At 41.1% G+C, this 26,313-nt stretch overlaps 1 protein-coding gene across 1 annotated transcript in view; it reads right to left on the bottom strand.

Moving 5' to 3' along the window:
* The window catches only part of LOC124788857 (trypsin-2-like), a 70,692-nt gene that overhangs the window by 4,529 nt on the left and 39,850 nt on the right, over nt 1–26,313 (bottom strand). Inside the window, exons 2-3 of the mRNA XM_047256141.1 lie at nt 11,825–12,155; nt 7,182–7,457 (exon numbers count right to left, since the gene is read on the bottom strand). Coding sequence (XP_047112097.1) covers nt 7,182–7,457; nt 11,825–12,155 — 607 coding nt within the window. The remainder of the gene's footprint in view (nt 1–7,181; nt 7,458–11,824; nt 12,156–26,313) is intronic.

Genomic DNA, 26,313 nt, shown 5'->3' with positions numbered 1-26,313 from the left:
GAAAAGACGATGAACGCTTCATACTCGATGATAAAGTGCACACTATAGCGTAGCGTCGTATGCGAGATTTGGCTAGTCAGCAACTGTGTGGGAAACAAGAGGTGATTTAAAATTGGTTTAACAGTAAAATACGGGTTGTAGATGAATGAAGTTGTAATCTACTGGTTATAGGTGTAACGTACTAAAATTTTGGATGTAGAAAAGATGTAAACTGGAACTGTGAGCTAAGCATGACATTAATATAATGTATGGAAACAGTAACCTATATTCTAGATACAGAAAAGATGTAACCTGAAATTGTAATATATTGGCTATAGATGTTTTATGATAGTACAACTAAGAACTTCCATAATATATTGACCAACAATTCTCAGTTTTTTTCTTGTGATCTACACCTACCACGAGAGATCAAGTGCCTGTCTGAACTATTCCACCTACTTTATGCATTTACACTGTTGCCTAGATTACGTTAGGAATAGCTTTCGTGCAATGGTTTACTATTCTCGGCGGGCAGACGATAGTTAGAAACCCAATTGTCTTACATTTGCACCACATAGCTTGGGGGGATACGCAAGACAGACTGTTGCTAGGCATCACAGATCTTGCAGGGATCCTAAGGGTAGGGGCATTTAAGCCGACAGGTGTTGTTGACATACCTTCATGGGGACAGCTGAAAATCTGTGCTCCGACCGGGACTCGAACCCGCGATCGCCCGCTTACATGGCAGACGCTCTATCCATCTGAGCCACCGAGGATAAAGATGAATAGCGCGACTGCAGGGACGTATCCCTTGCACGCTTCCCGAGACACCCACATTCCCAACTGTCCACAATCTACATATGTAATGTTCCTAATAGATACTTTTCCCATCCATGTAAGCAGGAGATCCCGGCTTCGAGTCCAGGTCGGGGCACATATTTTCAGCTGTCCCCATCAAGGTATGTCGGCAGCTGATGGTTTCAATTAATTATCATTTATTCTATAGAAGCTGCATGCTCATCATGGTATCTGTTCTTTCGAGAACAGTTACTATCTTCAGATGTACCTGAATTATTTCATTCACACTTAAAAAGACTCTTTCATCAGGAACGATGTTGTTGTTGTGGTCTTCAGTCCTGAGACTGGTTTGATGCAGCTCTCCATGCTACTCTATCCTGTGCAAGCTTCTTCATCTCCCAGTACTTACTGCAACCTATATCCTTTTGAATCTGCTTAGTGTATTCATCTCTTGGACTCCCTCTACGGTTTTTACCCTCCACACTGCCCTCCAATGCTAAATTTGTGATCCCCTGATGCCTCAGAACATGTCATATCAACCGGTCCCTTCTACTTGTCAAGTTGTGTCACAAACTCCTCTTCTCCACAATTCTATTCAATACCCCCTCATTTGATATGTGATCTACCCATCTAACATTCAGCATTCCACTGTAGCACCACATTTCGAAAGCTTCTATTCTCTTCTTGTCCAAACTATTTATCGTCCATGTTTCACTTCCATACATGACAACACTCCATACAAATACTTTCAGAAACGACTTCCTGACACTTAAATCTATACTCGATGTTAACTAACTTCTCTTCTTCAGAAACGCTTTCCTTCCCATTGCCTGTCTACATTTTATATCCTCTCTACTTCGACCATCATCAGTTATTTTGCTCCCCAAATAGCAAAACTCCTTCACTACTTTAAGTGTCTCATTTCCTAATCTAATTCCCTCAGCATCATCCAACTTAATTCGACTACATTACATTATCCTCGTTTTGCTTTTGTTGATGTTCATCTTATATCCTCCTTTTAAGACACTGTCCATTCCGTTCATCTACTCTTCCAAGTCCTTTGCTGTCTCTGACACAATTACAACGTCATCAGCGAACCTCAAAGTTTTTATTTCTTCTCCATGGAGTTTAATATCTACTCCGAATTTTTCTTTTGTTTGCTTTACTGCTTGCTCGATATACACATTGAATAACATCGGGGAGAGGCTACAACGCTGTCTCACTCCCTTCTCAACCACTGCTTCCCTCTCGTGTCCCTCGACTCTTATAACTGCCATCTGGCTTCTGTACAAATTGTAAATAGCCTTTCGCTCCCTGTATTTTACCCCTGCCACCTTTAGAATTTGAAAGAGAGTATTCCATCAACATGGTCAAAAGCTTTCTCTAAGTCTACAAATGCTAGAAACGTAGGTTTGCCTTTCGTTAATCTTTCTTCTAAGTCGTAAGGTCAGTATTGCCTCTCGTGTTCCAACATTTCTACAGAATCCAAACTGATCTTCCCCTAGGTCGGCTTCTACCAGTTTTTCATTCGTCTGTAAATAATTCGCGTTAGTATTTTGCAGCTGTGACTTATTAAACTGATAGTTTGGTAATTTTCACATCTGGCAACACCTGCTTTCTTTGGGATTGGAATTATTATATTCTTTTTGAAGACTGAGGGTATTTCGCCTGTCTCATACATCTTGCTCACCAGATGGTAGAGTTTTGTCAGAACTGGCTCTCCCAAGGCCGTCAGTAGTTCTAATGGAATGTTGTCTACTCCCAGGGCCTTGTTTCGACTAAGGTCTTTCAGTGCTCTGTCAAACTCTTCACGCAGTATCGTATCTCCCATTTCTTTTATCTGGTCATACATTTCATCAATTTCTTCATCATCTGCAGAGCTAGTTGGCATATAAACTTGTACTACTGTAGAACGCCAGTTTTGTTTCTCCTGATAACGATGTCCCCCTGAGTAGTCCCCGCCCGGAGATCCGAATGGGGGATTATTTTACCTCCGGAATATTTTACCCAAGAGGACGCCATCACCATTTAACCATACAGTAAAGCTGCATGCCCTCAGGAAAAATTACGGCTGTAGTTTCCCCTTGCTTTCAGCCGTTCGCAGTACCAGCACAGCAAGGCCGTTTTGGTTAGTGTTACAAGGCCAGATCAGTCAATCATCCAGACTGTTGCCCCTGCAACTACTGAAAAGGCTGCTGCCCCTCTTCAGGAACCACGCGTTTGTCTGGCCTCTCAACAGATACCCCTCCATTGTGGTTGCACCTATGGTACGGCTATCTGTATCGCTGAGGCATGCAAGCCTTCCCACCAACGGCAAGGTCCATGGTTCATGGGGGCGTGTAGTTGGGTACAACGACAATTTTCACCTGGGGTTTTAATTTTGTCGAATGACATTATTCTACTTTGTAACAGTGAGAGAGCGTATCTCAAAGGTTAGTTAATATTAACTTCACAGTGCAACACATTTTTTATTAATTTAGTGAACTTGTGCGTCGACATGGTGGTAATTTGGCGTTACAGTGCAACCACATTTTATGCGTCTTCTGGAACACTCAAAAACAACTTTTCATAAGTTTTTATAGATGTGTTTGTACAGTAAGGTATTATACAGCATTTGTAACCCATTTTCCGAAATGTTAATACCAAAAAAAGAGATCAGCGTGAATTAGCGTTATAAAAGTAGAAGCAGTGAGCTAGCAAGTGACGTCACAGGCATCACATGACGAATGGAGCGAGCGTTTCAGCGGGCTTCCAAATTATCTGAATTTCATTGCCGTTTTTATTCAAGAATACTGAAATTCAAGAGGAAAAAAAGCATGTTGGGGTATAAAATGACATAACTAATCATTTAAGACAATTTGCAGAAAACAGTCAAATACCCTTCTACAAGCAGCACACATAATGCAAATAGATTACTGTGGCACACTTAATAATATTCTTAATGCCAGTTTTGAGCATCAGACATGTGTTACACACGTGATGTTTTTGTTTACAATTCAAAGATCATCATTAAGCAAAGATACAAAGACATCATTCATTTCCTACTGACCAAGCATGTAAACGGGTAAACAGGGCAAAGATGATGTGTGAAATGTACAAAATGCAACATGTTAATAACAGAAAAATGTTTGCACTCTAAGATTAGAGTAAGAAAAAAAAAGATGACGTACCAAAAACAGTTTGTCCTATTGTCTTTTAATAATGAGTTTACGTTTAGAGTGCAAATGTTACTCTGTTATTAACATATTTTAATTTTGCTGTGATTTTTATCTTAATATTATTGTAACTTTATGTGAATGTAATAACACACATAAATAGACACAAATTAAAAAAAAAGACTATACACATTTGATATGTTACTATGTCAACCTTCCTTACAGATATATTTTATTTTTATATAAGCTCTTACATGTTAAGCACTATTCTTTTTTTATAGCACACACAGTAAACATTGTATTTTACTTGTTCCGCACCTCTCAACATCCCCCCTTAAAATACAACATTTGTTTTTAATGACTCTAAATCACAAGCTTCACAAATTTAGTTATCACACAGTCATGATAATTGTTCACAATAGCATTTCTAAATTTCTCCAACTTTGATCTTTGTATAGCTTTGGTCAGTCTGTCTGCTAATTGTTCTTCCATATTACAATATTTTATCTCGAACAAACCTTCTCTGTATTGTTCCTTAACATAGTGAAATATTACATCTATATGTTTGCTTTGTCTAACCAACTGTCCTGATTTGATCATTTGCATAGCACTTTGATCGTCTACATGAAGAATGATTTTCACTTTTCTTCTAGTTAACTCTTGTATTAGGGTCTTGATGTTTTTTATTTCTTTGGTGCATTCTGGTGCTGAAATGTATTCTGCTTCAGTCGATGAAGTAGCTGTCACCCTTTGTTTCTTGGAACACCAACTAGTGGGAGCATCATTACAAAGAACTATGTATGCTCTTGTACTTTTTCTGTCTCTTAAATCTTGTGCATAATCGGCATCACAATAAACATTTAGATGAATACTGTCATCTTCTTCACTTTGTTTTTTCTTGTAGAAAAGACCATAATTCTTGGAACCTTGTAGATATCTAAGAATTCTTTTTACATTTTTGTAATCCCTTTTCTTGGGGTCTTCTGTGAAGGGGCTCTCATAATTTACTGTAAATCCAAGATCTGGTCAGGTTTTACATGACAAATGAAGAAGGCTTCCTATGGCTTCACGATATGCAAATTCAGTGTGTTTATTTTCTTGATTTTCTTCATTTGTCTTTCCCTCTGGAACTAATGGAGTCTTCATGGCCTTACAGTCAGTCATATTGAATTTTTCTGGTACTTTCTTTGCATACTGTTCTTGGTGTAGAAATATTCCATCCTCTGTCTTCATTATTTGTATCTGGATTTTCTACCACAACCATTTCAAATTTCTTCTTAAGTTTCCTTAGTATGTTTTCAAATTTCTCCAAGTTCTTTCCTATTATGATTCCATCATCAACATGTATAGCCATGTACATTTCTTCAGTTGCATCTTTAAATATGCACTGATCTGATTTCAATTGAATTAGTCCTTCTGATTTTAGGAAATCTGTCAAAGTTTTATTCCATCTGAATTGGGCTTGTTTAAGCCCATACAGAGCTTTCTTCAAAACACAGATTTTTTCGGCTTCTTTGTATCCTTCAGGTACCTTCATAAAAATCTCTTCATCCAGTTTCCCATAGAGAAATGCTGTTTTGACATCAAGCACACTCATATGGAAATTTTTCTATGCTGCCAGCGCAAACAACAGTCTCAGTGAACATATATCTACTACTGGGCTGAATAATTCCTTGAAATCTGTATCGTTTTCTTGTTGACAACCTCTGATAACTAGTCTGGCCTTATATCGTCCATCATCTTGGACTTCAAAGATCCATTTGCTTGTTAAGGTTTCTTTCCCTTTTGCTTCCTCTGGACTAACCAACTTCCATGTTTCATTCTGTTGAAGAGATCTCTTTTCTTTTTCAATTGCTTTTAACCAATTTTCTCTATCTGGACCATTCATATATTCTTCATAGGTAAGTAAAGCTGTTTCATAATCATTATATTTTACAGGTTTTTTCAAACTAGTTCTTTTCCTAAGGTTGTAGTTTCTTGTGACTTCATTGCATTTATTACTTCTTGATTTTCTTCTCTTCTATTTCATTTTCTTGATTGCTAGTATCATTTGATAGTTCACCAATAACAAGATTTTTCTGTAGAGTTTCTTTTGTCACTTTCTGCTCAATTCAACATCTCTTGACGCAACAATATTTCTTCTTTCGGCATCAAATAGTCTGTAGCCATTTGGTGCATAACCAACAAAAATGTATGCATTACTTCCTACATCTAGTTTCTTCAAATAGCCTAAATTTTCGGCAAAAACTCTTGATCCAAAAATTTGAAGTCTTGACAGATCTGGTCTTTTCCCAAACCACTTCTCTGCAGGTGTGGCACTTTGATTGCTAGCGGGGCTTCTATTGATTAAGTATGTAGCTGTGAGCACTGCCTCTCCCCATAGCTCTTTCTTTAGTTTGCCATCGAATATCATAGCTCTTGCCTTGTTCATTATTGTCAGATTTAGTCCCTCTGCTTTTCCATTGAGCTGGGGCCTATAAGGAATACTGTAGTCTACCACAATTCCTTTTCCTTCACACCAATTCTTAAACTCACGGCTGGTGTATTCACCACCGTTATCACATCTTATTTTTGACACTTTTGTATTGAACTTATTTTCGCTTTCTAACACATATTTTCTTATGAATCTTTCAACCTCAGACTTCTATCTTAACAAGTAGATTACATAGAAATGAGTGAAATAATCTAACACTGTTATGTAGCACCTATATCCATTAAATGTTGGGGGTTCTATCTCTCCACAGATATCAGTATGTACGATTTCAAGAAGTCTTGTTGCTCTTTCTCTCACAGTAGAAAATGGTTTTCTTGTTAATTTGGCTCTCACATAAGCTTCGCACAATTGTTCTGCTGAGCATAAGCTATTACGAACTCCTTGACACATTCTCTTGATCTTTGAAATACAGCTTATGCCTGGATGACCTAGTTTCTTTTGCCATTCTTGTTTTTCTTCTTGTGTCAGTAGTGATTGCATTCCTGATTTAATGTTCACTTCATACAACCCATTTCTTGTTTTTTGTCCTTTCAAAACAGGTATTTCACTTTTATAGATTTGAACAGAATGCTTAGTAAATACAACTGTACAATCTTTTTAAGTGATTGCATTTACAGACATCAGATTTCTGCTCAGTTCAGAACATACATGACATCTTTTAGAACACAGTTATCTTCTACAAAGTTTCCTGTTGCAACTATTTTCATCGATCCACCTTGTTTGGCAACTTTTACAATACTATCATAATGTCTCACATTTGTTAACTTGTCCACTTCATTACACAAATGTCCTGCACATGCACTATCAACAACCATGACCATATCTTCTTTCTCATTCGCTTTTTGTGAAATCTTTCCTTCGTTACATTCATATGCAATATGTGTAGTGTCTTCCATCTTCTTTTCTTCAACAGTGTCTTGTTTCTTATTTTCTTGAGTGACTAGATCTTCTTCTATATCTTCAAAAGTGCAAAATGATATTCTTCCACTGTCTTTGTTCTTAAAATAACAATCTTCTTCTTTGTGGTTAGTCTTTTTGCAATGAGAACAGGGCTTGAAAGATCTCAATTTTGGTTCTTGAATTTTATTTTTATTTTTAAAGTAACACTCTTCTTCTTTGTGACTATTCCTCTCCCATATAGAATAGTGTTCTTTCTTCTTAGGCTTCTTGCAAAATGTCCACGACCACCACAATTTTTACAAATTATATCTTTTATTTTATTTTTGTTAAACCCAACATCAAAGGCAATACTCTCTTCTTGATAATTGTTTTTCAGTCGTTCCTCTTCTCTTATAAGCCTTGCAGTTAGATTTTCCATAATATTCTCACCACTGGGTGACGAATCCCATGCTGGAGAAAAGTGTTTGTATTCTTGTGGCAAAATAGACAATATCTTGGATATGATCATAATATCTGTCATTTTTTCTGACTGGAGACGATTCACTTCAAATACCATATTCTGTAGTGCACTTATATTACAAATATGTCTCTGGTTTTATCGTACTTGAAACTATAAAATTCTTGAAGCAACTCTGAGTTCTTTGAGACGCATCTCTTTTATAAATTGCTTTAAGTTTATCATACATTGGCTTGGAAGTTTCACAGCACAATACATGTGGCTTTACCTTTTTATCAATTATTCTCATTGTAAAATGTTTTGCCTTGCTGTCCATTTTCTGCCATTTTTTCTGTGTTTCTAAAGTTTTGCAATTTTCCAGTGTTTCAGTTCCATCTACAATATCACACAGGTCTTGCGTTTTAAATAATATTCTAATTTCAACATCCCACTGATTGAATGTTCTACTATCTTTAAGCACTTATATATCACGAAATTCTTCGTTTTCTTGAAACATCTTTAAATGTTTTTCTTCCTTATTCATGCCTTCTATTTTTAGCTTTTCTATTTTCTTATTGCTCTGGGACCGTAACTTTACTTGGTCAGTACCTTTCAACAAATTTACACATCCCACACATCACCATTCCTCTGTTTACATCCTTTGCCAGTAGGAAATGAACGATATCTTTTATCTTCGCTTAATGATGATCTTTACATTTCAAACAAAAACATAAAATTTATAGCTCGTGTTTGACAATCAACAGTGGCATTAAGAATATTACGAAGTGCGCTACAGTAATTTGTTTACGGTATGTATGCTGTTTGCAATTCAACAACATGTACATCAACATGGAAAACCGTATGGACCACTACAAAACAAATCGCGATCTACAGGAACGTACGTAAGTGAGTACAATTATTTCACATTACACATAAATAAACTTGAGCACATTAGCGTGTTTTAATTAATGAAACAACCTATAAAGCTACACCAAGTATTCAAACGTCTTTGTGCAGTGTAGGAGCAGACGACACGCTACTGATCAAGACATCTATGTAACTGAAAATATTAGTCATGTTTCGATGGGCATTGTAGACCGAAATTGGTTAGTTATGGCACTAAAATCAAACATGCTAAAATTATTTGTGGACTGGTTGCGTTGTTCACCAACATCAGATAAAGTTTTATCGTAGAGACCGAATAATAAAGTAGACAGCAAAAGACCAAGGAAACGTCTATAACAACTTCCTCTGTGAGCAGAACAAGAGGATCACCCACTCCTTCAAAGAAAAAGAAGAAAGATGCTAATCTAAACTTAAACCCAAGGAAAGACTACCCAATTATTTGGTCCATAGCAAACATCCTCAGCATTGGCCACAGCATTTCGTCTCGATTCTAAATCTACTTTTACATCTACATGACTACTCTGCAATTCACAATTAAGTGCCTGGCAGGGGGTTCATCAAACCATCTTTAAGCTACTTCTCTACCATTCCACTCTCGGGTACAGCGCTCGAGGAAAAGAATACTTAAAGCTTTCCAGACGAGCTCTGATTTCTCTTATTTTGTACGCAGGTCGCCGAAGTGGCGTCAAATCGAAAGACCTGCACCAGGCGAACGGTCTACCCGACGGGAGGCCCTAGCCACACGACATTTCCATTTCCATCAGGACCATTTCATTCTACGTAGATGGACGCGAAAAAGTATTTTCACTATTTTCACGCTCTGAGGGTAAAGTTGATGATTGAAATTTCATGAGAAGGTCTTTCTGAAGCGAAAAACTCCTTTGTTTTAATGAATGCCACCCCAATTCGTGTATCATATACGTAGCACTCTCTCCCCTATTTCGCGATAATACAAAATGATCTGCCCGTCTTTAAACGTTTTCAATGTCCGTCAATCCTAACTGATGCGGATCCCGCACCGCAGAACAGTACTCCAGAAGAGACAAAGAAGCATTGTGTAAGTAGTCTCTTTAGTAGGCCTGTTCCATTTTCTTAGTTTTCTGCCAATAAATCGCAGTCTTAGGTTTGCTTTCCCTATAACATTGTTTATGTGATCGTTCCAATTAAAGTTATTCGTGCTGGCCGCTGGTGGCCGAGCGGTTCTAGGCGCTTCAGTCTGGAACCGCGCGACCGCAACGATCGCAGGTTCGAATCCTGCCTCGGGCATGGATGTGTGTGATGTTGATGTCCTTAGGTTAGTTAGGTTTAAGTAGTTCTAAGCTCTAGGGAACTGATGACCTGAGAAGTTGAGTCCCATAGTGCTCAGAGCCATTTGAACCATTTTTAAATTATTCGTAATTGTAATCCTTAAGTATTTAGCTGAGTTTCCAGCCTTTTGATTTGTATGATTTACCGCGTAACTGAAATTTCAGAGATTCTTTTTAGTGTTCTTGTGGATGACTTCATACTTTTCATGATTTAGAATCAACTGCCGCTTCTTACACCATACAGATATCTTGTCTAAATCATTTTACAATTCGCTTTGATCATCTGATGACTTTACATGACGGTAAATGACAGTATTACCTGTAAACGATCTAACAGGACTACTCAGATTGTCTCATAAATTGTTTACTTAGATAAGGAGCAGCAGAGGGCCTATAGCACTTTCTTGGGATACGGCAGATATTACTTCTGTTTTACTCGACTACTTTCCGTCAGTTATTACGAACTGTGACGTTTCTGACAGGATATCACGGTTCTAGTCACACAGCTGAGGCGATACCCCACAGGCACGCAATTTAATTTCTGGAAATCTAAAAATATGGAATCAGTTTGACGTCCCTTGTCGATAGCACTTAATACTCGGGAGAATGAAGAGATATTTGTGTTTCACAAGTACGATATATTCTGTATCCGTGTTCGCTATTTGTCAATAAACCTTTTTCTTCGAGATGATTCAGAATTTCCGGTAAGAGTACATGTTCCAAGATGCTACTGCATATCGGCGTTAGTGATAGGGGTCTATAATTCAGCGGATTACTCTTATTTCCTGTCGTGGGCATTGGTGTGACTTGTACAACTTTCCAGTCTTTCTGTGCGGATCTTTCTATAAGCGAACGGTTGCGTGTGGAGGTATCGATCAACAAGCTCTGAAACTATTGATTCTTTTACAGAAAAATTACAATTACAAAAATTTCTTCCGTAGTTTGGACTCGAGTCTGTAATCTGTGAACTTTGCAGTCTTAAATAATGATGCAAGGGGGTTAGGACGTCAAACGGGCCGACTTGGAGCAGGAGAGGCACCACAGGACATTTTAATTTCTACTGTCATTGTTTTTACAAATAAATTCATAAAACCTTGTCAGCATGACCAGGAAGGATTGAGGACTCACACTCATAGCAGTGGAAGTTCAAAAACGTAGCAAAAGACCTTTTTTTACATGTGAAATTTCGTCATTTTTTCACTTACTACTGGCTGCATTTGTTTCTGTAGGTACACTTTTCTTCCTAAGTAAGAGAGATTCTTCGATGAATTTTGCACAGCATACAAGCAGTACTTACAGGTGTATTAAATTCTAGAATTTTCCAAATCTATTAAAAACTGTGGTAAAAATTGAGATAATTAACCATAAAATACGAGTTTCTTCTAAACAAGAAGTTTAAAATGTAACAGTTCATTTATTTTTTCATAAATTAAATAAACTCTAGAGTTTCATACACATATACGCATGTAGCTATAGTTTGTATGCTGTGCATAATTCATCGAAGAATCTCTCTTACTTAGGAAGAAAAGTGTACCTATAGCAACAAATGCAGCCAGTAGTAAGTGAAAAAATGATGAAATTTCACATGTAAAAATAATGTATTTTGTTACGTTTTTGAGCTTCCACTACAATGAGTATGAATCCTGAATCCTTCCTGATCATGCTTTCAAAGTTTTATGTATTTATTTGTTAAGTTATAGACAGTGGAAATTAAAATGTCCTGTGGTGCCTCTCCTGCTCCAAGTCGGCCCGTTTGACGTCCTACCCCCCTTAAGCAACTTTTACCACAAATGTTGTGAATGACCACTTGCACGTCTCGAAACGGATACGAATGACAGTTTCACCGTACCTGCACACTGTCGGTGAAGGTAAAGGTGCCGTCGATCTGAACGGCGCCCACGTCGTAGTCCCTCTTTTTGGAGCTGAACTTGTGGTTGTATTCGTTCCGCGTGACGTTGTACAGAAGTCCTCCATTGGTACGATCCGCTGTGCCGACCCGCACCCAGTAGTCTGTGGGCTCGAACTTCTGCACGCAGGCGGCGTTGGTCAGCACCCAGGTGTCGCTGATGATGGTGCCGGAGCACTTGATGTCGCTGCGGTACTGGATGACGGCCATCCACGGGTAGTCCTCGATGCTGGCGTCGCTGCCGTTGACGATCCGCGCGCCGTGCGGCAGCGCGCTGGACGCAGCGATCAGACACAGCAGCAGCAACATCGGCAGCACACGCATCGCCATACTGCTGCAGACTGTCTCCTGACCTCAGCTGCAACAAGCAGCAGTAGAAGAAACCCGCACACTTCACGCCAGATTAGATAAACATCCAACATTCTCACGCTATGGGATTTTCCTTTCAGTCTCTCTGATATCGCAGGGGAAACAGCGGTACTCAACGTGCGGCAATCATTATTTATTTTTAAAGATACGAGGGTGGCTTCATAAGACTGGTAAATTTCCAAGAAAGCATGCAACGTTTTTGTTGCACCTTCGTGACTGGTAAGCTTGATTATTCCAAGGATCGTATAAAGAATTTCAACAATTTACAGCGTACTGTCCGTTATTGAAAGCCGTCTGAAATGGTCAGTGTCGGCTGACATTGAAGATAGAGAAAGCCAAGTTTCGCGCCGTTATTAAATATTTTCATTCGAAGAGTTGTACAGCAGCAAAAATCAAAACAGAATTGGGTGAAGATCACGCAATCTCTACACTATCATTGAAGGCCGTTTACTTTTGGATCATCATCATCATCATAATCATCATCATCTCCTTCCAAGGATTAGGTGTTGTAATCATCTGTTGTGGTCTCTGTTATCCATCCATCTATAACGAGTTCTACCTAATTCTCTCTTTCCAGTCGGGCGATCATTTACTATCTTCTCTGGAAATCTATTTTCTGCCTTTCTATCAACATGGTCCTTCTATTTCATCTATCTTTCCATTTCATTTCATTATCTTTCCATTTCTTCAACCTTGTCATTAACTGAAAAGATTTTTAAATCTGATCTTATTGTTTCACTCCTTATTTTATCCATTGTATTATAGCCTCTTACATATTTCTGCTCCTTGTATGCGTGACATTTCTTTTTTTGTTACTGTCCATGGTTCGGAACGTTATACAAGAGTGGATACAGCCATATTTTTATAGAAATTCATATCTGTTTCTATTCTTGACTTTCTTCCCCAAGCTCTTCCAATTGTTCCGAAGGTAGCGTGACATTTATTAACCTTCTTCTCAATGTCTTTGTCACGGTTAAAACTAACATCACATCCTAGAAAATTTAAGTGCGATACTTGTTCTAAAATTTTTCTCATTTCTTATTACTTTCTAGCTAACTGGATTTTTTTCCTTTGAAAGCCGTTATCTTTGTGTTAGTTGCAGATATAGTTAATTTGTAATATCCTGCATTTTGGCTAAAGTTATCTTCTGTTTCCTGCATATTTATCTGATCATCAGCATGTAATAGAGTATTTGATGGTACGCTAGATCCTGTTTTAATTCCTACGTGTATTTCATTTTTCCATTTCATAACTAGTCGTCGATATACAGGGTGATCAAAAAATCAGTATAAATTTGACAACTTACTAAACCAAGGAATAATGTAGATAGAGAGGTAAAAATTGACACACATGCTTGGAATGAAATGGGGTTTTATTACAACCAAAAAAAAAAAAAAAGTTCACAAAATGTCCGACAGATGGAGCGAGAAAGATTTCTTGCGCGCGTCGTTTGGTGACGATCGTGTGCTCAGCCGCCACTTTCGTCATGCTTGGCCTCCCAGGTCCCCAGACCTCAGTCCGTGCGATTATTGGCTTTGGGGTTACCTGAAGTCGCAAGTGTATCGTGATCGACCGACATCTCTAGGGATGCTGAAAGACAACATCCGACGCCAATGCCTCACCATAACTCCGGACATGCTTTACAGTGCTGTTCACAACATTATTCCTCGACTACAGCTATTGTTGAGGAATGATGGTGGACATATTGACCATTTCCTGTAAAGAACATCATCTTTGCTATGTCTTACTTTGTTATGCTAATTATTGCTATTCTGATCAGATGAAGGGCCATCTGTCGGAAATTTTTTTAACTTTTGTATTTTTTGGTTCTAATAAAACCCCAAGACATTCCAATCATGTGTGTCAATTTGTACCTCTCTATCTACATTATTCCGTGATTTATTCAGTTTTCAAATTTATACTGACTTTTTGATCCCCAGTACAAATTAAATAAAATGTGAGATAGACTGTACTCTTGTCGACTATCTTGATTTATTAAAATTTCATCTGACATTTTCGAACCTGAAGTTATAACTATTTTAGTGTTTACACACAGATTTTTTTATGGTATTAATAAGATGGTTTGGAAAACCTTTTATTTCTAATATTTTCCACAAAACGGGTCTTTTTACCTTATCAGAGGCTTTCTAAACATCAATAGATGCTAATGCCAAATTACCGAAGTTTTCCAATAATCTGTGTTAATTTATAAATTTGTTATGATTACACTAACATCCTTTGCTGAAGCCTGATTGGATAAATGAATTTAAATGACGTCAGACAAGCACCGGAGGCGAAACGCGCTCCGGCCGTGAGGTCACCACGAAGGAAAACACTGACAAAAACGATGATATGGTAAGGCAAGACCGCCAAATAAAAATTGTGATATTTCGGACTGACACTGTAAGCTTCTCAACTGAGCGAGTGCTATTCCACACGGGGAACTTGCTGTGAAGAAGCTGCGGGCGTGGTATGTGCCGCCATTGCTCAAGTCGACCAATTGCACTTCTGGCACAACATTTCAACACAATGTTTGGAGGTTTAATCGCAATGCACACGACTTTTTGCGCAGATTTGTTACTGTTGGTGAAACCCAGATCGATCGTTACGCACCATAGTCAAAACGGCAATCAAAACAGTGGACAAAGGTACGTGAAAGTGCACCGAAGAAGGCAAAGACCATTTTAAAGTTTTAAACATGGCTGCGTAGTCAGCGACCATTTATCAATTAAAGTTAAAGCAATTACAGCCCTCGGTCACAAAATTTAAGCCTTTTGACCAGATTTCGACACTTGTGTGAGTGTCTTCATCAGAAATTAAATATTCAAATTGGCATGTCACTTATAAGATAAATATCAAGCAAGAAAGGCTTGTCACAAAAATTTAAAAAAAATATATGTATATATGAGCAGCCCATAGTGGCTGGTCAAAAGGCTTAAATTTTGTGACCGAGGGCTGTACTTGCTTTAACTTAAAAAACCATTTTGTCATCCGTTAAGATGATGGTCACTGTTTTTTTGGATTACCAACGAATATACCTCAAGATTATATGGAAAAAGGCAGAACCATAATTAGACCCTATTACGTTTCATTCTTGGATCGTTCGAAACTTGAGTTGGCTGAGGAGAGACCAATGTTGCAACAGAAAAAAGTGGTCTTTCACCAGGATAATATGTACACCATCCGACACATCAGAGATACAACGGTGACAGTGCGTGAACTCGGCTTTGAATTGATTCCTCATTAACTCTATTTACTATACTTAACACCAAGTGACTTCTTCCTGTTCCATGACTTGAAACTTTGACTTGCTGGGAAGAAATTTTCCTCAAATAAGGAAACGATAGTTGCAGTTAACGAGTATTCTGCAACATTTGACAGAACCTATTTTTCTGATTAGATGAAAAAGCTGGAGGACCGCAGGAACACGTATATACTGAGGTGACAAAAGTCGTGGGGCACCTCCTAATATCGTGTTGGATCTAGTTTTCCCCAGCGTAATGCAGCAACTTGATGTGGCATGGACTCAACACGTCGAAAGAAGTTCCCTGCAGAAATAATGAGCCATGTTGTCTCTATAGCCGTCCATGATTGCGAAAGTGTTGCCGGTGCAGGGCTTTGCGCACGAAATGACCTCTCGATTATGCCACACAAATGTTCGATGGGATGCATGTTGGGCGACCTGGATGGCCAATCTTTCTCTCTAATTGCCCAGAGTGTTCTTCAAACGAATCACGAACAGTTGTGACCCCAGTGACATGGCACTGCGTTGTTTGGGAACATGACCTCCATGAATGGCTGCAAATGGTCTCCAATTTACCGAACACAACTATTTCCAATCAATGATCCGTTCAGTCGGACCCAGTCCATTCCATGGAAACACAGCCCATACCATTATGGAGCCACCAACAGCTTGCACAGTGCCTTGTTCACAACATGGGTCCATGGCTTGGTAGGAGCTGCGCCACACTCGATCCCTACCATCAGTTCTCACCAACTGAAATCGAGGTTCATCTGATCAAGCCACGGTTTTCCAACCGATATGGTCACGAGCCCAGAAGAGGCACTGCAGCGACGTCGTGTTGTTAGAAAAAACTTTCGCTCCCATAGCGCATTAACGACGAATTTCGCCACATTATCTTAACACATACGTTCGTCGTATGTCCCACATTGATTTATGCGGTTATTTCGTGCAGTATTGCTTGTCTGTTGCCACTGACGACTCTACGTAAACGCCGCTGCTCTCGGTCGTTAAGGGAAGGCTGTCGATACTGTGTTGTCCGTTGTGATAGGTTCAAAATGGTTCAAATGGCTCTGAGCACTATGGGACTCAACATCTGAGGTCATCAGTCCCATAGAACTCAGAACTACTTAAACCTAACTAACCTAAAGACATCACACACATCCATGCCCGAGGCAGGATTCGAACCTGCGACCATAGCAGTCACGTGGTTCCGGACTGAAGTGCCTAGAACCGCACGGCCACCGCGGCCGGCGTTGTGATAGGTTGTTGTTGTTGTTGTGGTCTTCAGTCCTGAGACTGGTTTGATGCAGCTCTCCATGCTACTCTATCCTGTGCAAGCTTCTTCATCTCCCAGTACCTACTGCAGCCTACATCCTTCTGAATCTGCTTAGTGTATTGATCTCTTGGTCTCACTCTACGATTTTTACCCTCCACACTGCCCTCCAATGCTAAATTTGTGATCCCTTGATGCCTCAAAACATGTCCTACCAACCGATCCCTTCTTCTAGTCAAGTTGTGCCACAAACTTCTCTTCTCCCCAATCCTATTCAATACCTCCTCATTAGTTACGTGATCTACCCACCTTATCTTCAGCATTCTTCTGTAGCACCACATTTCGAAAGCTTCTATTCTCTTCTTGTCCAAACTGGTTAACGTCCATGTTTCACTTCCATACGTGGCTACACTCCATACAAATACTTTCAGAAACGACTTCCTGACACTTAAATCTATACTCGATGTTAACAAATTTCTCTTCTTCAGAAACGCTTTCCTTTCCATTGCCAGTCTACATTTTATATCTACTTCGACCATCATCAGTTATTTTACTCCCTAAATAGAAAAACTCCTTTACTACTTTAAGTGTCTCATTTCCTAATCTAATCCCCTCAGCATCACCCGATTTAATTTGACTACATTCCATTATCCTCGTTTTGCTTTTGTTGATGTTCATCTTATATCCTCCTTTCAAGACACTGTCCATTCCGTTCAACTGCTCTTCCAAGTCCTTTGCTGTCTCTGACAGAATTACAATGTGATCGGCGAACCTCAAAGTTTTTACTTCTTCTCCATGAATTTTAATACCTACTCCGAATTTTTCCTTTGTTTCCTTTACTGCTTGCTCAATATACAGATTCAATAACATCGGGGACAGGCTACAACCCTGTCTCACTCCTTTCCCAACCACTGCTTCCCTTTCATGCCCCTCGACTCTTATGACTGCCATCTGGTTTCTGTACAAATTGTAAATAGCCTTTCGCTCCCTGTATTTTACCCCTGCCACCTTCAGAATTTGAAAGAGAGTATTCCAGTTAACGTTGTCAAAAGCTTTCTCTAAGTCTACAAATGCTAGAAACGTAGGTTTGCCTTTTCTTAATCTTTCTTCTAAGATAAGTCGTAAGGTTAGTATTGCCTCACGTGTTCCAACATTTCTACGGAATCCAAACTGATCTTCCCCGAGGTCCGCTTCTACCAGTTTTTCCATTCGTCTGTAAAGAATTCGCGTTAGTATTTTGCAGCTGTGACTTATTAAACTGATAGTTCGGTAATTTTCACTTCTGTCAACACCTGCTTTCTTTGGGATTGGAATTATTATATTCTTCTTGAAGTCTGAGGGTATTTCGCCTGTCTCATACATCTTGCTCACCAGATGGTAGAGTTTTGTCATGACTGGCTCTCCCAAGGTCATCAGTAGTTCTGATGGAATGTTGTCTACTCCTGGGGCCTTGTTTCGACTCAGGTCTTTCAGTGCTCTGTCAAACTCTTCACGCAGTATCTTATCTCCCATTTCATCTTCATCTACATCCTCTTCCATTTCCATAATATTGTCCTCAAGGACATCGCCCTTGTATAAACCCTCTATAGGTGATAGGTAATAACTGAAATTTGGTATTCTTGGTACACTATCGACACTGTGGATGTCGCAGTATTGAATTCCATTACGATTTCCGAAATTTAATGTGGCGTGCGTCTAGTTCCAACGACCATTTCCTTTTCACAGTCTGTTAATTGCGACCATAATCACGTTGGAAACCTTTGCACATGAGTCACCTGAGTACAAATGCCAGCTCGCCAACGCACTGCCCTTTTATACCTTATGCACGAGATACTATCGCCGTCTGTATGTGTGGATATCGCTATCTCACGACTTTGGTCACCTCAGTGTATATTCCTCAAAGGATATTATGTCCAGAAGCAACGTGGGCTGTTTACGAAACAAACTTGTTTTCTTATTTTTCACCTGACATACCAAACCACCTTCGGATTTGGTGCTCACACTAGTCAATTTGTGCAAGACCAATTAATAGGCTTAATGAAGAATAACATTTGGGCGAAACACTTTCAGGGCGGTGCTTACCACCACTTCTTAACGTACACCGAGGAGCTGAATCATTATGACCAGTTCCTTAAGAGCGCGTTGGTCCACATTTGGAATGCGATAGAGCAGCAATTCTGCATATCATGAATGCGCCAAGTCCTTGCTAGGCTTCGAGAGGTGTGTGGCATCAGATGTCTTCATACAGATCACGCAATTCCGTAAATTACGGGTCGATGGTTTTTGAAGGCGGAGCTGGCGCCAGATAGTGTTCCAGATGTGTTCCACCAGGTTCATATCAGGCGAATTTTGTGGCTAGGATATCAACGCAAGTTCACTATCATGCACCTCATGCCACTGTAGTACGATTCTGGCCTTGCGACACGAACAGTTATCCTGCTAGAGGATACATCGCCGCTGGTGAAGTCATCTAGAATTAAGGGAGGCTTGTGGTCTGTAATGTTAAAGTAAAACCAATTTAAGCTGGTAAACAAATTAGCTGTAGCCACCATATGAAAATTCGATGCAGTTTTCTGTTTATATGACGATATGAACATCTACGTCGTCATTTGACAGACCATAACGTGAGTGAACAGTATGGCTATCGAGAAGGGAGACCATATGCTGTTAGTGAAACTGTTTTATGTGAGCGGTAGCAATTACAGTGCTGCATTGAGAGTATCGACGACTGGAAGGTCAGAGGAGAGATACGATAACATTAAATAGTTTAAAGAAGATGATGATAAAATTCGAAAACATGGGTGAGCTTCGTGTGGCACCTGGAAGAGAAAACGCCCCACCGCTGCGGAATGTACTGACGAGGTTGTTCTTGCTCTAACTGCCCACCCAGCACGTGCCACAGGTAGTGTTAGCGCTCGTGCACTGCCACGAGGATTGTCTATCCCATAGTCAACAGTACAGAAAGTTTTGCAGTCTATTTTATACTACGAGGTGCGACAATAAAGTAATGAGACTGATGTGAAAAAAAATGTTGCTTACCGTTTTACTCAAGTTTAGTGTTGTCTCCTTCAAAGTGGTTCCCTTCTGACTGCACACACTTCTTCCAGCGCTTCAGCCACTGATGGTAACATTTCTGGAACTCATCTTCTCTAATATCCTCCAAGACCCTCGCACAGCCTTTTGGACATCTTGACTCTTGGAAATAGAAAAAAGTCGCACGGAGCGATATCTGATGAATAAGGTGGCTGTAGTAGTACTGAAATTTGTTTTGAGGTTAAAAATTGCTTTACTGACAGAGCAGTATGGGATGGCGCAATATCGTGATGCAGAATCCAGTTATCAGCAATGTTGGCACGGACACGAAGAACTCTTTTACAAACTCTTTCTAAAATATCTTTGTCGTAAAATTGGTTAACTGTTAGTCCTGGAGGCACCCACTCTTTGTGAACAATTCCCTTGGAATCAAAGAAGCACACAAGCATGCATTTCACTTTTGACTTTGACCAAAAAAATGGCTTTCAGCACATGGGACTTCACATCGGAGGTCATCAGTCCCCTAGAACTTAGAACTACTTAAACCTAACTAACCTAAGGACATCACACTCATCCATGTCCGAGGTTGGATTCGAACCTGAGACCGTAGCGGTCGCGCTCTTCCAGACTGAAGTGCCTACAACTGCTCGGCCACACCGGCCGGCTGACTCTCACATGCGAGCTTTTTTTTGGTCTGGGTGATCCCTTTGAGCAGCGTTGCGAACTTTGGTGTTTTGTCTCTGGACTGTACTGAAAAAACCAACTTTCATCACCAGTGATAACATGGCTCAACAGTTCTGAATTGATTTCCGTTTGCTCTAACAGATTGGCTGCCACATTTTTCCGTTTTTTCGCCGTTATGGTGTGAGATTTTTGGGGACCGTTTTTGCACAAATCTTTCTTTTATTATTAGACGAACCGTTTCTCGATTGATGTTCAGTTCTTCTGCAATCATTTTCACGGATGATCTTCGACCAGATCAAACGAGTTCACGCACCCTGGCCAAGTTGGCATTCGACCGTGAGGTTGATGGTCGTCCATTGCGGTCTTCATCGTCAACATTCGTTCTGCCTTCACTAAACATTTTATGCCAACGAAAAACTTGAGTTCTTGACATAACCTCCTCTCCAAAAGCCTTCTGAAGCTTCCTGTAAGTTGTCGTCGCGTTTTCACCCAATTTAACGCAAAAAGAAATGGCATACCATTGCGCAATATTATGCAGTTCCATTTCAGTGACAAGAGACACAAACACATGTTAACTTATTACAGCACAACTCACGACTGAGCAGTTGCATCGATGTGCCACTTGGACTAGAAGCAGCTTACAGATCAAGGTCAAAGATATTGTGCCTACACAAGCCTGCAGGGTTGCCACATCTTGCAAAGAAAATCAGTCTCATTACTTCATTGTCGCACCTCGTACTACCTGTACAACATCCAGACGGTAGAGCAACTGAAACTTCCTGATCTGTAACAACGTTCTGAATTTGCTTTCTGGTTTCTGGCACAGATCAAAGTTGATGAGATGTGGGCGGGCAATATTCTGTGGAGTGACGAGGCACATTTTACACTATAGGGTTCAGCATATAGACAGAACTGCCGACATTGGGGTACTGTTAAACCGCGTGTTGTACACGAAGAGCCGCTGTACTCGCCATGTGTGACTGCATGGTGTGGATTGACAAGCACCTTTATCCTTGGTCCGTTTTTCTTTGAACAGAATACACCCAAGGGGCCTGTCAGTAGTACTGTGATGTCTGCACGTTATCGAGATCTCCTTGTACAGCACGTGGTTCCTACTCTGGAAGAGCGCAACTGTGTAGAAATCACTGTTTTCATGCAAGACAGGGTAACATGTCTTCTCGCTCGCCCAGTGAAAGCTCTGCTTAATGCAAATTTCCACAAGCGTGTTATCTCCAGAGGTTTTCCAGATGCATGGCCTGCAAGATCTGAATCAGACTTTTGGCCCTAGGATATCTAAAAGAACGCGTTTAACAGGGACAGGTTTGGTCTCTATCTGATTTGAAGACCAGTATACAGGAACACGTCACTCAGACTCCACCGGAACTGCTGCGAGCAACTGTTGATCGTGTCGTTTACGAATGAAGCATCTCGTCGGCGTCTACAGTGCTCATATTAAACAAACTGTGTAAACGACGTTTAGTAATAAAATCAACAATATGCCTTACTCACTTGTTTGATCTTTGTTCCCCAGCTCCCTTTCCTATCCAATTACACTACCGACTATCAATTTCAATACACCCTGGTATTTCAGATTTACAACCCAAATCAAACATTATTTCTCACAACATATATAGTTATATCAACTTCCACATATACGAGTATAATACAGTTAGAATCATTGTATTTTACTTTCATCAAAGTATTCTTCTTTGGATTTAATGACTGGCTCACAATCTTGAGGCAGGCGGTCAATCAGTTTTTGTAGGTATCGTGAATCTATATGATTCCACACATCCTTAACAATATTCCAGAGATGTTCCTTGCTGGATATATTAACTTCCCTAGTACGTCTGTCCACTTCATCCCAGACCATTTCAATAGGACTACAATTGGGGCTTTGGGACGGTCATACCATATCACTCGGTACTTTCTGTTTTTCCTTTGATGCAATGTAGTTCGCACAGTATGCCGACTGATGTTTTGGGTCATTATCCAGTTGTAAGGTGAACCATTTCCCTATTAGGTGCAATACTTAACTGTAAGTAGTACACACTGTTGGGCTACCCTTTTCCTTACAAATCGGCGAACAAATATTCTGCTTCTGGTTCCAAAAATCTCGAACTTCGATTCATTGGTGAATAACACCTTCGTCCATTCTTCCGATGTCGAATTACGTTGTTGTCTAGCCTATTCTAGTCTCTTCTGTTTATTTATGGTCCTTAGAAGTGGTTTTACTGCTGTGACACATCCTTTCAAGCTGACTTCAGTCAGTCTCCTTTTTACTGTTATAACAGATATTGTCGACGTGTTCATTTCTACCAATTCTGCACGAATTTGGGGCGCTGTTTTAAATCTATTTCTCTTGCTGGTAATACTGATATACACTCCTGGAAATGGAAAAAAGAACACATTGACACCGGTGTGTCAGACCCACCATACTTGCTCCGGACACTGCGAGAGGGCTGTACAAGCAATGATCACACGCACGGCACAGCGGACACACCAGGAACCGCGGTGTTGGCCGTCGAATGGCGCTAGCTGCGCAGCATTTGTGCACCGCCGCCGTCAGTGTCAGCCAGTTTGCCGTGGCATACGGAGCTCCATCGCAGTCTATAACACTGGTGGCATGCCGCGACAGCGTGGACGTGAACCGTATGTGCAGTTGACGGACTTTGAGCGAGGGCGTATAGTGGGCATGCGGGAGGCCGGGTGGACGTACCGCCGAATTGCTCAACACGTGGGGCGTGAGGTCTCCACAGTACATTGATGTTGTCGCCAGTGGTCGGCGGAAGGTGCACGTGCCCGTCGACCTGGGACCGGACCGCAGCGACGCACGGATGCACACCAAGACCGTAGGATCCTACGCAGTGCCGTAGGGGACCGCACCGCCACTTCCCAGCAAATTAGGGACACTGTTGCTCCTGGGGTATCGGCGAGGACCATTCGCAACCGTCTCCATGAAGCTGGGCTACGGTCCCGCACACCGTTAGGCCGTCTTCCGCTCACGCCCCAACATCGTGCAGCCCGCCTCCAGTGGTGTCGCGACAGGCGTGAATGGAGGGACGAATGGAGACGTGTCGTCTTCAGCGATGAGAGTCGCTTCTGCCTTGGTGCCAATGATGGTCGTATGCGTGTTTGGTGCCGTGCAGGTGAGCGCCACAATCAGGACTGCATACGACCGAGGCACACAGGGCCATCACCCGGCATCATGGTGTCGGGAGCGATCTCCTACAATGGCCGTACACCACTGGTGATCGTCGAGGGGACACTGAATAGTGCACGGTACATCCAAATCGTCATCGAACCCATCGTTCTACCATTCCTAGACCGGCAAGGGAACTTGCTGTTCCAACAGGACAATGCACGTCCGCATGTATCCCGTGCCACCCAACGTGCTCTAGAAGGTGTAAGTCAACTACCCTGGCCAGCAAGATCTCCGGATCTGTCCCCCATTGAGCATGTTTGGGACTGGATGAAGCGTCGTCTCACGCGGTCTGCACGTCCAGCACGAACGCTGGTCCAACTGAGGCGCCAGGCGGAAATGGCATGGCAAGCCGTTCCACAGGACTACATCCAGCATCTCTACGATCGTCTCCATGGGAGAATAGCAGCCTGCATTGCTGCGAAAGGTGGATATACACTGTACTAGTGCCGACATTGTGCATGCTCTGTTGCCTGTGCCTATGTGCCTGTGGTTCTGTCAGTGTGATCATGTGATGTATCTGACCCCAGTAATGTGTCAATAAAGTTTCCCCTTCCTGGGACAATGAATTCACGGTGTTCTTATTTCAATTTCCAGGAGTGTATTTATCATCACGTTTAGTTTTTTACGAGGTCGTCCTGGTCATGGTATGCCCTTATTGCTACCTGTTGTCTTCTGTCGGTGAAGGGTGTATTGCACTCCCCGTATAGACACACTACACTGTTTCGCAATTTGGCGAACAGACAAACCTGCTTGGCTAAGCGCTACAAGTGCAGCACGTTTTTCTGTGGATATCTGCACTCGTGAAGCCATACTTTCGATGTGCACACTTCAGTGACACGAAGGAACTGACGTGCAGGAACTACGTGTTATATATCGTAGCAATGCTTGCCGTTCGCTGCAGACATCACATCACTACAGGGAACAACACAGGGGCACCAAATGCGGCGTCCGTCGGCAAATAGATAATCAAACATATCAGATAGGTACATAACCAGAATGAAATTTTCACTCTGGAGTGGAGCGTGCGCTGATTTGAAACTTCCTGGCAGATTAAAACTGTGTGCCGGACCGAGACTCGAAGTCGTTTGTTGGATACTATTGTATCTCGATGACCACAAATAAAAATCATGACATATGTACAACTGTTGTACTATTCCTTTGCTTCCTCAACCGTACCCACGGTATTAGACCTTATCTACAGAAAACTAGATGTCATTTACTGGGTGTATTAAAATCAATGAGCGGTAGTGTGAAAATGGAAACATTTCGATACATCTTTCTTGCTTTCACAGCGCCAGATTTGCACATAGTAGCCAAACTTGAAACTAATTTTTTTCCGGCTAAATCTGTACCGCATTAACGCACTGGAATGTCTACCAAGTTCACTACTATACGATAATTATAGCCCACTGGACCTCTGTGAATAGCTGAGCTACAATTGTAACCACCCAGTATGTTTCGATCAGCTATTCGCTGGGATAACGGTATATCCAGGCACTACTATCGACCTGGTGACACAAAGTGAGATTCATCCAGCTGGACGGCACACTTACATTGATCCACGGTTCAGTCTCCATTATCCCGCGCCCCTGCAGTCGTAACTGGCGATGTCGTTGGGTCACCATGGGAACACGTAGGAGTCGTTCACTGAGGAGCCTCACGTTCAAGAATGTGCGCTGAGCGGCGTGCTACGATACATCTGTGCCTGCACCAACATTATGCTCTGTCGCCAGATCTACCTTAGGTCGCCCCCTGTTCTGCTTTCAGAGCGGGCAAGTATCCGAACTCCACGTTCTCTGCTGAAGCAAAGACATCCAACGCCTTGTCGCTTACTCGTGGTTTCATCGTCCTTCAGGATGCCCACGACGGTAGCTGGCAAACAGCCGAAAGGCTTCGTGATTTTCGAGATGCTCGTTCGCAGGTGCCAAGGCGTAACAATCTGCCATTTTCTGAGTCGCTTGGGTCAGATTTTTGGTTTTGGCCCGGACGCATGTTACTAGAATTATTCCCCATTCGTGTCTGCACCAGTTGACATCCTCAGTCAGTATGTATAATACAGGGTGGTCCATTGATCGTGACCGGGCCAAATATCTCACGAAATAAGCGTCAAACGAAAAAACTATAAAGAACGAAACTTGCCTAGCTTGAAGCGGGAAACCAGATGGCGCCATGATTGGCCCGCTAGATGGCGCTGCCATAGGTCAAACGGATATCAACTGCGTTTTTTTAAATAGGAACCCCCATTTTTTACTACATATTCGTGTAGTACGTAATGACATATGAATGTTTTAGTTGGACCACTATTTTCGCTTTCTGATAGATGGCGCTATAATAGTCACAAACATATGGCTCACAATTTTAGACGAACAGTTGCTAACAGATAGGTTTTTTCAAACTAAAATAGAGAATGTAGGTACCTTTGAACATTTTATTTCGGTTGATCCAATGTGATACATGTACCTCGGTGAACTTATCATTTCTGACAACGCATGCTGTTACAGAGTGATTACTTGTAAATACCACATTAATGCAATAAATGCTCAAAATGATGTCCGTCAACCTCAATGCATTTGGCAATACGTGTAACGACATTCCTCTCAATAGCGAGTAGCTCGTCTTCCGTT

The sequence above is a fragment of the Schistocerca piceifrons genome, chromosome 3, assembly GCF_021461385.2.
Source record: "Schistocerca piceifrons isolate TAMUIC-IGC-003096 chromosome 3, iqSchPice1.1, whole genome shotgun sequence".
Classification (NCBI taxonomy): Eukaryota; Metazoa; Arthropoda; class Insecta; order Orthoptera; family Acrididae; genus Schistocerca; species Schistocerca piceifrons.
Note: the sequence above shows the minus strand (reverse complement) of the source record. Positions and strands in the feature narration are given on the sequence as shown.